Source organism: Rhamphochromis longiceps, linkage group LG8 (genome assembly GCF_057381845.1).
Source record: "Rhamphochromis longiceps isolate RC_006_pf linkage group LG8, R_longiceps_female_GT1.1, whole genome shotgun sequence".
NCBI lineage: Eukaryota > Metazoa > Chordata > Actinopteri > Cichliformes > Cichlidae > Rhamphochromis > Rhamphochromis longiceps.
The window spans coordinates 8,555,575-8,569,983 of record NC_140564.1 but is presented as its reverse complement, the minus strand read 5'-3'; the positions used below and the strand labels follow the sequence as shown (position 1 = coordinate 8,569,983).

Sequence of the window (14,409 nt, the reverse complement as noted above, 5' to 3'; positions counted from 1 at the left end):
AAATGTCACAAAAGCAACCTTTCCTTAATGTATTAACTCGTGTTATTTAAAATGTGTAACCTGGAGGGACAGACACAGAGAGAAATACCACTCACTACTTCCCCTCTTCTTTACGTAGCAGTTTGGCATTCTTCAGCTCATTATGGTTTTCTGGTCAATAAAAACTTGTACTCCCACTCTTTTATTTCAGATTTCAAAGGTTTTGGTAAAACTCCTGTATGCTCTGTACAGAATGTCTCTTACAGCGTTAGCAAATAACACAGTGTAGCATTAAGATACATGCTACTGCCAGGAGATGAATGAAAACAGTTTGTTTTCCTCTTCAGAGGAACCAAAAAATGTAATGCAGCTTTGTGAAAATATCTGTTGGAGGATCTAAATTCAGCCCTGAGCATTTAAAAACTGATTACCCAAATTTACTGTTCATATTAGTGTATTCTTATACAAAAATAAAAATGGAGGCACTTTCAAATGCATGTTCAGCGTGCATGTGCAACTGAGCTTTTAATTGGCCTGTAGAGCAAAAACAAACTATATAAAGTGCTAAAAACGAATTATTTATTTCAACTGACATATTCATCAGTTGACTTTTTCATTAATTCATTCTCAGAAAAATCTGATTATTCAAAGTACTGCGTATATCTTAAATAAACTGTAATTAGTTTCTCTAAGGCAACAAGTTTGCATAATTTTTTTAAATACTGTCATCTCATTAGATCTTACAGTGCTGAAATGGTCTCAGTGGAAAGATGGCTGTCAAGAGGCTCTTGTTAAGGAATGGGAACAGGGAGAAAAGGCTTACCTGTGCCAAATTACACAAGAACTTGAGTGAAAATCAGTGCTAACAGGTCTTATGCAGTGATAAATCCAAATTTGGCTCAATGAGTTGCCAGTAGAGGTTGAGTTTCAACAGCCATCTGTAAGTGGAGACCTTTTCATGGTTTGAGGCTGTGTTTCACCCAGTGATGTTGGGGATATTGTCAAAACTTGATCAAATTACGGATGCAGATAAGTATGGTCAGAATTTGAACTAGCATTCAATACCATCGGGCAAGCAGCAGATTGATAATGGCCTAATTCTTCAGCATGACAATGATCCCAAACACACTTTATGTACAATAAAAGCACACCTGGATAGAAAAACAGACAATGGAGCACTTGGTTTGACACCCCCCCCCCCCCCCCCCCCCCCCCCAGAGATGCTGCAACTATTACAAGGATGACCCAAGACTTTTGCACAGTATAACACCATATAAAATTATTCAACTCATGCTGTATGTACATAACGCCTCCTTAAATAACAGACAACAACTCAAGTACTTAGTATCGAATGTTCGCTCTTCACAGTAATCCTTCTCCCAGAGACACAGTTCACAGATGCATTGCTCTGCATGCCAATGTTTATTCTACATGCTCCAAGTAGTTTAAGTTCCTTACATACGGTCTACAGTTCATTTAGAAACACCAGTTAACCCAATATGCATGAGAAAAATCATCACAGGCACAGGGAGAACATGCAAACTCTACACACAATGATCCCAACCAGGGCTTAAACCAGTAATCTTGTTGTTGTGAGGCAAAAGCGCTAACCAGCCTAGCGCCTTACCGTCCACATGTGAGGAAACAACAGAAAATATTAACAAAAATAACTGTTCCAAAGACACATGAATCATATAACTTCACCAAGAGAAAATACATTTTATATAGATAATTATAATTTATTATAATTACTTACAAATAAATAAATAAATAAATACAATTTTAAAAATAGAAGATGCATGTAAATGTCATGAAAAGGTTTTTAATTGGATTTATAACCAAATATTCTCTAAATGAAAGGCTCCTTTAGCATCGGTTGCACTGCGCTTAATCAAAATTAGTAAAAGTTCTCATGCTAACAGGCTAGGATACACTGTCTGTTAGCATGGTTCATGTTAAACAAATGAGAAAACTATGTTATGGAGTTGTAGGTGGTTTGTGACAGGGTCAGGCTAGCTGTTTGCTCCTGCCTCCAGATTTACTAACTCTTGACTGCAATTGCATTAAAAAAAAAAAAAAAAACAAATACAAGAGACTAATATTGATCATCTAAGTTACAAAATATTCCCTCAGGAATTTTTTTTTAACATATCAAATAAATAACTACTCTTTCCTTGAATGTACTTTAGAAAGCATCAGTAGTGCAAACTGACGTCTGGAGAGTTGGAGGTATTCAGCTAAAGAAAATTTGTGTGGGTCTGTAGCATGGTTAATCCACTGATGTACGTTTGGCTTTTAGTCTTGAATGAATGGCAGTGTAACATTTTGTGAGCAGCAGTGAGATACAGGGCTTCCTCCCACTCAGTAATGTGTCTCTGACAGTCTGTTCGCCCAGAGCTATGGGAGGAGGAAGAGTTGGGAGATAAGTTTTAAAAGTAGCTGCAGCAACCTGTCTTCTCCTTCTGTGCCTCAATATATTCATGAATCTGGAACTTGGGTTCACTGGGATGCTGGATGGCCCGATGCTTCAACTCCCTGAAGAACAGAACAAGGCATATTTTAGAAGATAACACTGATATTGATAGAATTATTCTACTGCAGAGGATTGTGGTAAGAAAACACAGATAGCATCATGAAAATAGTAGTGGACTACTTAAGAATAAATCCCTTGCAATAAATACGTTAAATTATATAGTACTAAGGGAATTGAAACATTTCTTTATAATGAATCCTGGAATTTTCTGAAAATATATACTATGTTCAGCAAAGATGTGAGATAAAATTGAGCGATGTGAAAAAACAATCTCAAATTCAGTAGTAACAACTTTGCTGCTGTCATATGAAAATGAAATTAGTGGCAGAAGAAGAAAAGCAAAGCAAATGATAATAATTTATCTTTGTTTAGTCCCATTACATGACTTCTTGTTGGCTCAAACAAGGACCATTTCAGATCATACACATCTATAGTTTATGGACTGTTCAAAAGCTACTGTGTGGCATCTGTGTCATACTTGGCCACAGCAGTGAAGGCCAGATCTACATTGACCCCTGTCTTGGCACTTGTCTCCATGAAAGGAACTGAGTACTCCTGAACACACAAAGAGAGCACAACACAGTAAGTAGCAGATTAAACGCTATCAGTTCTGTTTTTATGGAAGTAAATAAAATACTCACTCTGGCCAGCCTCTCTCCTTCATCTCTCCTGATCGCTCGGTCACTGCTCATGTCGGCCTGATAAACACACATTAGTTTAGGATTTTAGGAAAGACTTGGTGCAGAAAAATAAACACATTTAAACTATTAAGTAAAAAAAACAATGTACATCTTGATACAGCTATTTTTTTTTAAAGCTGAACAAAACCATGCACAGGTATGAGTATTTACATTTTTAGACTTCATAATATACAAGATCAATCAGGATATTTCTAAAGGAAAACATATCTTGTGGAATTTTCAGTGTTTGCTACCACTATTCAATGTTGAAGAGTAGATCATGTAATAAAACTAGTAGTCTAACACGTTTGTAGTAGTTTGCTGGTAGTTCAGATACTTTTATACACGCATAGTGATTGAAGTAGTGCAGCGACTGTACATTTGATTAAATTTACACTGTTTTTTGTGAGGACTTGTAAATTTAATATATAACAAAATGTGATACAGCATCATATATGTTATATATAGCTTTTAAAAATGTTATTATTACTAAGCTACCTACGATGTGGCGCCACTCACATTTTTATCATTGCATTCATATTGTTACATATACTTAAACCCGACACTTGAACCCAAAGCAGCACTATCACTTTGCTCTAACTCTTTTATAACTCGTTTACATTATCTTTACAAAATGCCCTGATCCAGAAACTGCTCTGTCTTCAGCACAGATCATATCCTTCTTTTGCACTTTTTGCTCCACATGCTAAGCTTCTCAAACAATTTCCTCTTACCTTGTTGCCCAGCAACATGATGACTACATTGCTCTGTGCATACTCGTGGATCTCTGTTAACCAAGCCTGAAGCAAGAGACATACAAACACACTCATAAATAAATCTTTAACTGTAGCACATTTTCATATTTTCCCAGGGTACAAACACAGACTTACCCTAATGTTGTCAAAAGATGATTTGCTGGTGATGTCATACAAAAGGAGCAAAGCTTTGGAAAGAGAACCAACAAAAATTGAGTGCCAGTGTAACACCTGTGATGCTGTGATATGGATTAGGGTTTGTATCGCCTCACCGTGTGCATCTCTGTAATACGCATGTGTCACGCTTCTGAACCTTTCCTGTCCTGCTGTGTCCCATATCTGAAACAGAAAAGAACTGGCCTGTTTCCACTTGGCTACTTCTTATTTTCACTTATAATGGTGATGCCCAAGAGGAAACCAGCCACTACTCTAAAAATAGAGTGCTATTGTGTAAGCACATCAACTTTGCACTGGAACTGATTTACTTACTGACCTGCAGTTTGACCTTTACGTTATCCACAGTCACCACTTTATTCTGAGAGAGGTAGAAACAGAAGAACAGTACGAGCAGCTAGTAGAACAAATTAAAAATGCAAAGTACAAAGACAAGTTATCTATGTTTGTCGATAGTTGTGGCTTTATTTCTTCAGATTTTGAAATATATGTTTAGTGAGAGAGGCAATGTACAACTACCTCAAACCTCCATTCCTTTTAATGGTCAGCAGGGGGTGACTCATGTTGCAAAAAGAAGTCACAACGTATAAAAACTTATGGGAAAGAAAACCCTCCCACTTGCTTCATTTAATACTATATTAAATCGTTGCAAACTTCAGAATTGTTTTAAAAAATATTTCTAAATTTCACCATTTAAGATTTCAGCGGGGTGGTTCTAATTACATTCTCATGTCATTAATGTAGATAGTATTAAAGATAGATGTAGCTTTAAGGCTTGGAAAGTGAAACATGTAGGTGCAAAAACACATCTAAGTCCAATGACTGTAAGGAAATGTTTCCCTGGCCCTGACGTCCTATATTGAATAATCTGCTTGGCCCATTTTGTAAATTTTCATCAATCAAGTGATAAGTTTCACAAAGGAGGATACTCCCGGTGAATTACTTTTCAATCACAAGTCATTAGCCAATGAGAACCATCCCTTTCTCATCACATCTGGTTTCAAAACACCAAGACAGAAAGGGTCATCTTGAGGCTTGATAATAAGAACTTACAAACCAGTGAGTGACGTCACACTAGCTACTGCCTGTGCTCATTACAACCTCTCTTCTGCATTGATTTTAATGGCACTGAGTGGCAAATGTGAATCATCAGCTTTTTATCGAAATGAGCAAACTCTAAAGAGGATGGAAAGTATTCATTTGCAGATTATACATATAAGTTGTATAATCTGCATATATATATAAAACGGAGACAGACTGGTGACCTGTCCAAGGTGTACCCCACCTCTCACACAATGACACTTAGGTTGCCACACTGCTAATGTCTGAAATGCCAGAGGCAAATCTAAAACCATGGATAAATAAAAGCCAGTCCAATTTCATAAAAAAAAAAATTGTTCCAAGCACTCACTGTGAATCCGATGCCCACTGTGGCAGAGAATGAGCCAGGGATGAACTTGCCCTGATCAAACTGCACCAGCAGAGATGTCTTCCCCACACCACTGTCCCCAACCAGGATTGTCTGTAGGAAAACACATAAAATCCCACAGTTAAATTTCTTACCTCTATATATATGGTCTAAGTATATGGTAGAGGCACAGAGTAAGCTGTGGTGACCCCTAGTGATACGGGAGCAGCAGGAAGTAGCCTGGCTGCAGTCTCAATTGGCCTTGAAAATCTCTTTATGGTTGAATGCTTGCAATCATTTCATAATTTTCAGTTGTGAGTCAACATCTGTGTCATGGTCGACAATTCTGTTTCCAAGCAGCACCGACATTTTCTTTTCTAAGAGCTTGGCAGTGTACCACTATTACCGCATGACTCACAAGCCAGAGGAGATAACCTTCAAGACAATGGAATCAATGAAAGGCAGCATTCACACATCCAACTTAGTCACCAGGACCATCAGTCAATATTTCATTGTCTACTGCGCTTTAATTTCAGTCACACCAGGGTACCCACCACCTCCACACCCACAAAGTGTCCTTTAACTGTGGCAGATTAAGTAAGTGCGACACAGTCAAGCTGTTCTCTGCTCTCTTCAAGGAGTGATCTGGGAGTTTTGATGCAGGCTATGTGGCTGTTATCTTGTGACAGCCAAATGACTACATTTTATCCTGTAGTGAAATATATTATAAATATTATTGCCAGAAGAAAAATGCAGTAAATAATGCAGTAAGCCACAAGAATGATGGATTTCTTCAATCATTATGTGGTTATGTTTAGGAAGAGACAACTAAAAGGATTGTAGATTGTAAAGACAGGCAATGAAAAGACCTGTGTTTGAACGTTTGTTCTTGAAAGCTTTAAAAATCGCAGAAAGGCTAAACCTAAATTTTTTAAGCATAGGTTAGGGTATATTGGCTACATATAAGTTTTGAATAAAATATATGTAAATATTTTGGTAACCCTTTGCAAGGCAAAGGAAATGCCATCTTTAAGAAACTCAGTGCCGAAATCAATGCCAATCTTTGTTCTTTGCCAAATTCACATTCTTTCCTCTCTGTGGCACCAGGGTAGTTCTTCATTTACACCCAAATGCATTTTATAGAGTGGCAGGTTGAGACAATAAAAATCTTAATTATGTTTATAGAAAGAAAGTTAGGCATAAAAAATAGACTTCCATTCATTAACTCTCATGAAAGAACCTTCATCTTCACACTCTTAGATTTCACCTTAATACACATTCAGTAATGTATTTTATGCACTAATTAGCTGCAGTGGCCGTTAATCACTGGGGTAGAATACTAGAAGAGCTACTGGGCTGGAGCATCCACTACAGTTGCTTTATGATTCAAATGCAGATGTGCTGTCAGAAGTGGTCTTCACTTGATGTCTAGTAATAGTAACCATGGAAATGTAATAAAGTGGTCTTAAAAAGGCAACAAAACTTTCAACCAGTCCTGTCTTGATAAAACTCAGGAGTACTCATTGTCATTGTGGCCAAATATTGTGTGAAAAGACAGTAAATGTGATTATCGCTCTTGGTCAGATATGCACAAGTAGGCCTGCCTTAAAATTGCACTGAATGACAAATGGCCCAGGGGTTAAAGCGCTGAGTTTTTCAGTGCTGCTTTAATAATAGCAGGTGAGTTTTCTGGCATGCTAAACTAATAGAAAAAGGTTCATAAATTGGGATAGAATGCATAAAGTTCTTGAACTTGAACTTGATCTGATGATGAGCAGTTTGTAAAGAACTAAGACAAATCAAGAAAAAAGTGAAGGCATGACACTCATCAGATAAACCAGGCAGTGGTTGAACTCAATTTTGCCTCAAGGCTTTATGAATGATCAGGGATAAATAAAAGAAGTGGGGGGAATGGAGGAAAGGATTAGAGCTGAGAAGCTAAAGCAGCTTTTGTAGCCTCATTTGATTTCAGCATATGGAGGATTTTTAGAAAAGAGTTACATCCCAGTGTGCTGGATTAAATATGGATACTGCCTCATCAGTCATCCAGTGAATTTTCATATCAGCTTTACTCAGGAGTCACCAGCAAATTCACTTCCTTATTCTTCCTTTGAAATACACCTTGTACAGAGAGGCTTTACATGTATTCTGCTTTTCCAGTTTACTGTGTCCTGAAAGGTGGGGAGCCGCACAGTAAAACTCACAGCATAAACCTAAGGAAATTTGTATCTGGTTTTTCTTTGATGTAATAATGCTTTTAGGCAATAAATTTGATAGCTTTGAAAAATCTGTTTATTTCTCCTTAAATAGTGCCACAAAAAATGCATATGCATTTTGAGTAGCAGAGTTGAGTGTGTGGGTTGTGTACATCAAAAACCAAATCTTCTCTGCCAACGTCAAACAGATTATTCTGCTATTGACTCTTATTTTGAGTTTCTGGTACTCCAGGTGCTGATAACCAGGTACCCAGTTGGTGCCTGATTAGGGCTCTTTTTCTAAAGAGTGGAAGTCTACTCCTGATGGCTGTTGGTAAGACTGCAGGTCAAACTTTCTAACATCTGCCAGTACACTACTTCGTAGGGACATAGGAAGTGGTGTACTGGATATACCACATTTCACTGATCACATTAACTCAGTAGAAAAATTATTTCAGGCACACCACAGATGATATGAAAAATGACAGGTTAGCCTTCTTAGACTGTGAGATTTCCATCAGTAATGGGGACATTTGAAAGTTGATGTGTACCATAAACCTACGCTTACGGATCATTATTTAAGGCTTGTGCTTCTGCTTCATCCACTGAAGCACAAACTGGGTGTCATCAGGATGGTACAACGCAGAGCGAACACCATCCCCACAGATACAGATATCTCTGAATTGAAGAGGGTGCCTAAGGGTACATCTTTGACCATCTTATAATGCTGTGATTGCAGCCATTCCCCAACTCTCTGTGAATGGTACTCATGGCCATTAATCAATGGTTTTTGATCAGTGGTTGTTGATCACATTAACGATCAAGAAACTGACCTGACAGTCCATTTTTCACCATTGATTCTAGTTTCGGTCATTATGCACATGTACTGTTTATAAAGTTGGGGAAATCTGCAGTCAGCTGAGACTGAAGAAGTCACTTGGATGAGTGAGGAAATGTTTCTCCCACTGAAAACGCCACGTCCAGATGAACAGAATTAACTTTTTGGGATGTGGAAGATACATCTGTCTTTTACATGCAGTCTGTGATCACATAAGCCACTGACTGCATCTAAATCTGAAGACAATAATTTATTTAAATATTTTGATCTGATCCTGCTGTGATTCAGCTGTATCACTTCCCTCTTTACTGGACATAACTGAGAGTGTGTAACATAATGCCTCCATGTGTACATGTGAAGATGGAATTAGTGCTGAGAAAAAAAAAACATACTCATTGTACTCACTACACACGTACATGTGGTGATGCTACTAAATTGTAGTTAGCCGAGAAGTGAGACTGTCTCATGAAACCCCTCTAGAGACAGGAGGTAATGAGGCGAATGCACCACAGATGTTTGGGAATTACACACTGATGATGTATATTGTGTATATGTGTTGTAGTGCGCGAGAGAAAGAAGAATTAGATTTCTCTCATCTCTGTGGTTCACAGGCAGATTGCTAAGTGCCTGCAAATTTCCTTTCTAGCCTCAGTATGAGCTTCTGTGGTGGTTACTGAGGCAATAAGCATGGGATGTCTTTTTACAAGTCGTTGGAGTAACAGCATTAGGGGATGGGGTGAATTTAGAGTGATACAGTTCTCTGAAATGTCACTTTTCTCTTCCTGGAGCATGTGCAGTATTGACCAGAATGTAATTTAGCTTGACAGTTTCCAAATTGCCACTGATTTAAGCTTTGATATACTGCACAGCTGGGGTTTGAAACCACAGAACAACAGGCGATAAAGTCACTGTTTCCAATACTAAAAGTCAATGTGCCCTGCAATCTGTAAGACCAAGTGTTTGTTTTTTTAGACAAATTAAAGTCCTGTATCCACCTTTTTAGTTCTGTTTTGGTCTGCCGCTATTTAGCTAAACACTCAACCAGCTAGTTGATAGTGATGTCTGCTTTTTTGTGGTGGACAGGTAGCTACCATGGTTTTACTACACTTACAGACTTTTTTAAAATGAAAAAAAGAAAAGAAAAAAAAAGTGCTTTGCAGCTTTAAAAATGTGTCTTTTGGATGAGGGCCATGGAGAGAATGGAAAAAACAGGAAACCACTGCGAGATACAAAAGAATGCAATGTTTTTGTGGGTATTAATGTGAAATATTGGCAGTAAGAAAAAATACAAAACCACTCTGTCTGTAAAGATGTCTCTAAGCTAATCTTTCCAAAAATATTACAAAAGCAGTATTAGGTTGACTTTATTAAAAATGTCATCTGGGACAACTGTGAGTATTGAAGGGAGAATTAATAACAGAACGGAATCCACAAAGCAACTGTAACCATTTCAGCTTCATGAGTAAGTACTGGCCTCACCAACGAGCTCTTAAAAAGAGCCTTTTTTGTTGTGTAATTAGAACTCCTCCTGGGAGGAAAAGGTAAGGCAGAGTGAAAGCCTGAGAAGAGTGAGTACAAAAGATAGGATAAACCTTTATTAGTCCCTTTATTATTTATATTGGCAAAGGAAGGGCAAAAAGGCAAGACTGACTTTTTCAAGTTCACTTGAAATTACTCTTCTTGATTTAGACACAAAGAACACGGTGTATTCTTAGAATATGACCCCTTTCAGTGCACCTGCTTCCCTGACACTACAAGTCTGTGTGTGGTGTGTATATGTGTGAGCTGATATAACAGTCACATGTTAGAATTGCATCTATCTTTGTGAAGACTCGCACTGCATTCCTTAGCCCTTTACAGCCAAACAATGCCGAGTAAATCTACACACAAAATCCACCCCATGACAGTGATGATGGTTTTTGGAGTGTTTGGGAGTAAATTTATTAAAACTTAAATACTTAAAATATCTTTTTACACAAGTATTCACAACCTTTTTTATGATTGAAATTCATTTGAAATTTATTAGGAAAATCACAAACGTTTCTGCATAAGGTCTTATAGCTGGCAGTGCACAGAATGTATTTGTTATGGCAGTGACGCAGACCACATGTGCATGTGTGTGCACATGCATGAGAATGGTAAAGAGGTACATCCAGACTTTTCATAAAATAAAAATATTAAATATATATAAAATAAAAAAGTTATTTCATTTTCAATTTCACAAATTATAATTGTGTTGTTTGAACAATAATCGGCTGCTTCCCAGCCCAAGTCTATGTAAGGAAACTCTGAATTGCATTTAAAAGATAGGCTTTGTCTGAGCCCGCCATCTTCAAAGAGTAAGCCTGGTCCTCCGTAATGCTGTCCATCACCACCTCTGCACCCAGCTTGGTGGAGATATCAATGCTTTGTGTGCTGCAGCAGTGCTTCCACCTAGGTCAGTCAATGGCAGGGCCCGGCCTGCTCTAATTCATTTCATGTTTAATTCTACCTTCCTTTAGGGTCTGCATTTTGGTCCCAACCAATCACATTCCACACTAAGATGACACATACACATGCCTTTAGACTTCAGAGAGATGAAGTGAATTTGATTCTGTTAATTTCCCAGAGACTCTCTCTATAAACTTAAAAATAAGTGTATGCCTAACCTTGCCAATAACCCTGAACCTAAACCAAGGGTGCACCCAATGATCTGGGACATTTATGAGTGCAAACACAAATAAATAAGTAGCAAGATTATAATAAATTTCTAAGGCAATTAAAGGCAGCTAGTTAAAGGGAATACATTTTTGACTTTACCGGATAGTTTTATTTTAAAGTTTATGTCTTATCAGTTGAATCAGAGTATTGATGTGCTAATTCTGCTCAGTTGCTATATCTAAAAAGAGAGAAATTAGAACATAGCAGGCTGGAGGCCAGATGCTTATCAGAAGAAAGATATGCCATTTGAATGACATGACTCCTCCAGACTGAAGGGAAATGGTTTCTGCAACACAGCTCTGAAATACAATGTGACATTTCACTGAAGCCTAAAGGGAGCTCCTCTTTTATCTTTGTTCCATCAACAGTGAGGTCAAATGGGAGCACCAGGAAGGATTCAGTGGTTCTCTTTAAATCCAGACATTAATGTAGCTGATTTAGCCTTAACTGCTTGCTGCGAGCGCAATTAAGCTTTTTGAATGACAAATGGCTATATTGTACAGTTTTTGTGACAACAGTCAAAACAGGATCACATTCACTCGGACATTTTAGTGTGTTTGTGTATTTTAGTGTGTTTGAGTTATGGAATTTAAGGTGTCAGAAATAAATTAGTGTATTTACTGTTGTATTTATGGGTTATTTGAGCTTTGGGTCGCAGTAAGGAGAAACTGAAAGTGTACTTGTCAACTAAAATTTGAGTTTGAAATGTAATTTTATTCTACAGCACTTTTTGGTGATCAACACCTAAATGTGAGGATTGCTTTGGGAATTTGGCGTTTGGTTAAGACATTTTTTCAAAGAAAGTGACCTCTTTTAAAGCTTTCCTGCCCTGACAGCAGGAAGTAATCGGCTCATATGTGAAGGGGGACCTTCTTGTAAGCTGACAGCTCATCTCAGAAGGAATTAAGTGATTTGACACACATTAGGGCTGGAAACAGACCAACTATAAATTGCATCTGAATGTAAATCAGCACCACGTGAGCGCAAATCCGGTCAAGGACCGGGATGCTGCGGGGTTTAGAAACGTTTCCTCACATTTCACCAGTAATAAACAAGAAGAAATAAACAAGAAGCAAAATCACGTGAAAAAAACGCGCAGCAAGTAAGTGCATAAAAGTGCTCCTGGCTATGAAACCTGTTGTTGTATCATGATGACCATATGGTCGTACCTTGTGCACCAACTCCTCGTCATATGTTGGAGGTGGTGGAGTCATTGCCTGGCTCTCGGTTGTCTCTTTGGATCCGTAAGTACTGTCTGGTTGGATCTCCGGGTAAGCCGTGGTGTAGTATGCCGAGATCGGCTCCATTGACTCCATCCGCTCCATCCTGAGAGTCCTTCACTTCACAGGCTTCTTTATGACAGCGTCGAGGGTTCCGGAGGAAATAAAAAGCTGGTAAACCTCGCACTCTCGCTTCAGCCGACTCGTCGTCTCACAGCCCTCAGCTCGCTTTCTTCTCTCCTCCTCTCTTCTCCGACAGTCCACGCTGTTTAACTGGCTCCTCCTTTACAGTGAATCACAGTCTGTGGGCTTCTGCCTACATCACTCCACATGATGGTATGTCGTGATTCACGCACATCACGCTGCATGAGTGGTCAGAGGATGGACCGAGAAGGATTGAATGGCTGTCACTTTTTTTTGTTGTGGTGGTTTTTCTTTCAAGAGTTCAGATATTCGATCTATAAAGTTCGACATCATTTATTTTACCCAGTGCTTTGGATCTCTGTGTATATTTCCAAAACAATGATATTATACTATGATATTAAAAAACGGAGACGAATGTATGTTCCGTTTAATTATAGTTGTTTTAGTAGAAATAACAATGAGACAGGATAAGATAACAAATGTTTCATTTGGGAAATTCTGTTAAAGTAGTTGAAAATTATTATTATTAGTGTTATTATTATTCATTCATTTCCTTTCATCCCTTATGAAAGGAGAGGCGAAAAATGCCATAATTCATTGTGATGTCCCTGAGTTCATGAAAAAAACCCTACTTGTTAAGATGTTGTCTGCCCTGAAGAACATAAATCTATAAGGTTAATTATAATCAATTAATAATGTTTGTTTTTGTATTGTAGGCTTTAGGATTATTCAGTTCAGTTCAGTGACTGTTATTGCATTTATAGAAATCCTAGGGAGGAGGAAATGAGTTGGTCAATTGGATCACAACAGGGAGGGCAAATTATTGTGATACTGCATATTGCAAATTTTCTGCAATATCACACTGAGATCTACTAATAATGCACTATAATTTATTTACAAAGATGGAGCCAGTTCACTTTAGAAATAAACAGCATTCTGCCCAGAGCTGCACATATTAGCAGCTCAAAATTCAGCAGACCTGAAGGGGAAATGTAAGGAAGGGAGTGGAAGGCCTACTAGCCAAATAATCCAGTGTAAATTCAGGTTTCAACATATGTTTCCCTCTGAAAACAGCATGAGAGGAGAATAAAGGAGAATCAATATGCTTTTGATTTAAGGGCTAATTTTTCTGATATAATCAATGGGCACAGTGCAAAAGGTTCTGTGTAATTTATCCAGAGGAGGGCTTTATTATTTCAATAAGGAGAGGCCATTAGAAAGAATGAACATGATTTATTGATGTAGAGAATAAAGATAGAGATATTTGGTGGTTAGACTCCAATGGCCTGACTCAGTGGAACAGAACCCCAGGTGTGATAGGGATTAGAGGAGGACCCCCCAGAGTCTAGACGCTGGTGGTGGAGATGAAGACAGTGGCTTAGATGGAACCTAAGTGATGAGAGGCGGTGATGAGGAGGGGGTGGGCTGCACGAAGGCATCTGCAAAGGAGAATGACAGATTCAAAGTATGTGGCACGAATGCTGATTGGCCTGAAAAAGGCCGGGAGAAGATGATTGGACTAGACCAGGGATGTCACAAACAGCTTGACAGTGCGGGAAAGTGGAAGTGATGTCAAGCTTAGATTTAGTCGGCAACACCAGGGAGCGGACAGATGTGAGACCATAGAACTTCGCTATTATACTTCGCATAAGGTTCATTACAAACTGTTCCACCGTATGAAACTGAAGTGTGGAACAGCTGACCCGTATGATATGCAGAACACAAAACAGTATTTACTGTCAGATGACAAGCTGTCTCTGTTGTTGACATTTATGCGTGAGCC

At 38.4% G+C, this 14,409-nt stretch overlaps 1 protein-coding gene across 1 annotated transcript; it reads right to left on the bottom strand.

The window, feature by feature from the left end:
* Nucleotides 1-1,231: 1,231 nt before the first annotated feature.
* Nucleotides 1,232-12,791, bottom strand: LOC146663038 (ras-related protein Rab-37-like). The gene is made up of 9 exons (XM_085415195.1): nt 12,432-12,791; nt 5,533-5,643; nt 4,441-4,482; nt 4,220-4,286; nt 4,083-4,135; nt 3,927-3,992; nt 3,154-3,210; nt 2,991-3,067; nt 1,232-2,514 (listed from the first exon to the last, which is right to left on the bottom strand). Exons 1-9 carry the CDS (start codon nt 12,585-12,587, stop codon nt 2,409-2,411), a joined length of 735 nt encoding a protein of 244 aa, XP_085271321.1. The 5' UTR covers nt 12,588-12,791; the 3' UTR covers nt 1,232-2,408.
* Between the last annotated feature and the right edge of the window lie 1,618 nt (nt 12,792-14,409).

Excerpts from the sequence above, each read along its gene's own strand:
- LOC146663038 (XM_085415195.1), bottom strand. The coding sequence starts at position 12,587 with ATGGAGCGGATGGAGTCAATGGAGCCGATCTCGGCATACTACACCACG. Across the intron at positions 4,483-5,532 it reads CAGTGGGCATCGGATTCACA|AATAAAGTGGTGACTGTGGA; the intron begins GTGAGTGCTTGG and ends TACCTCTCTCAG. Across the intron at positions 2,515-2,990 it reads GCCTTCACTGCTGTGGCCAA|GGAGTTGAAGCATCGGGCCA; the intron begins GTATGACACAGA and ends TCTGTTCTTCAG.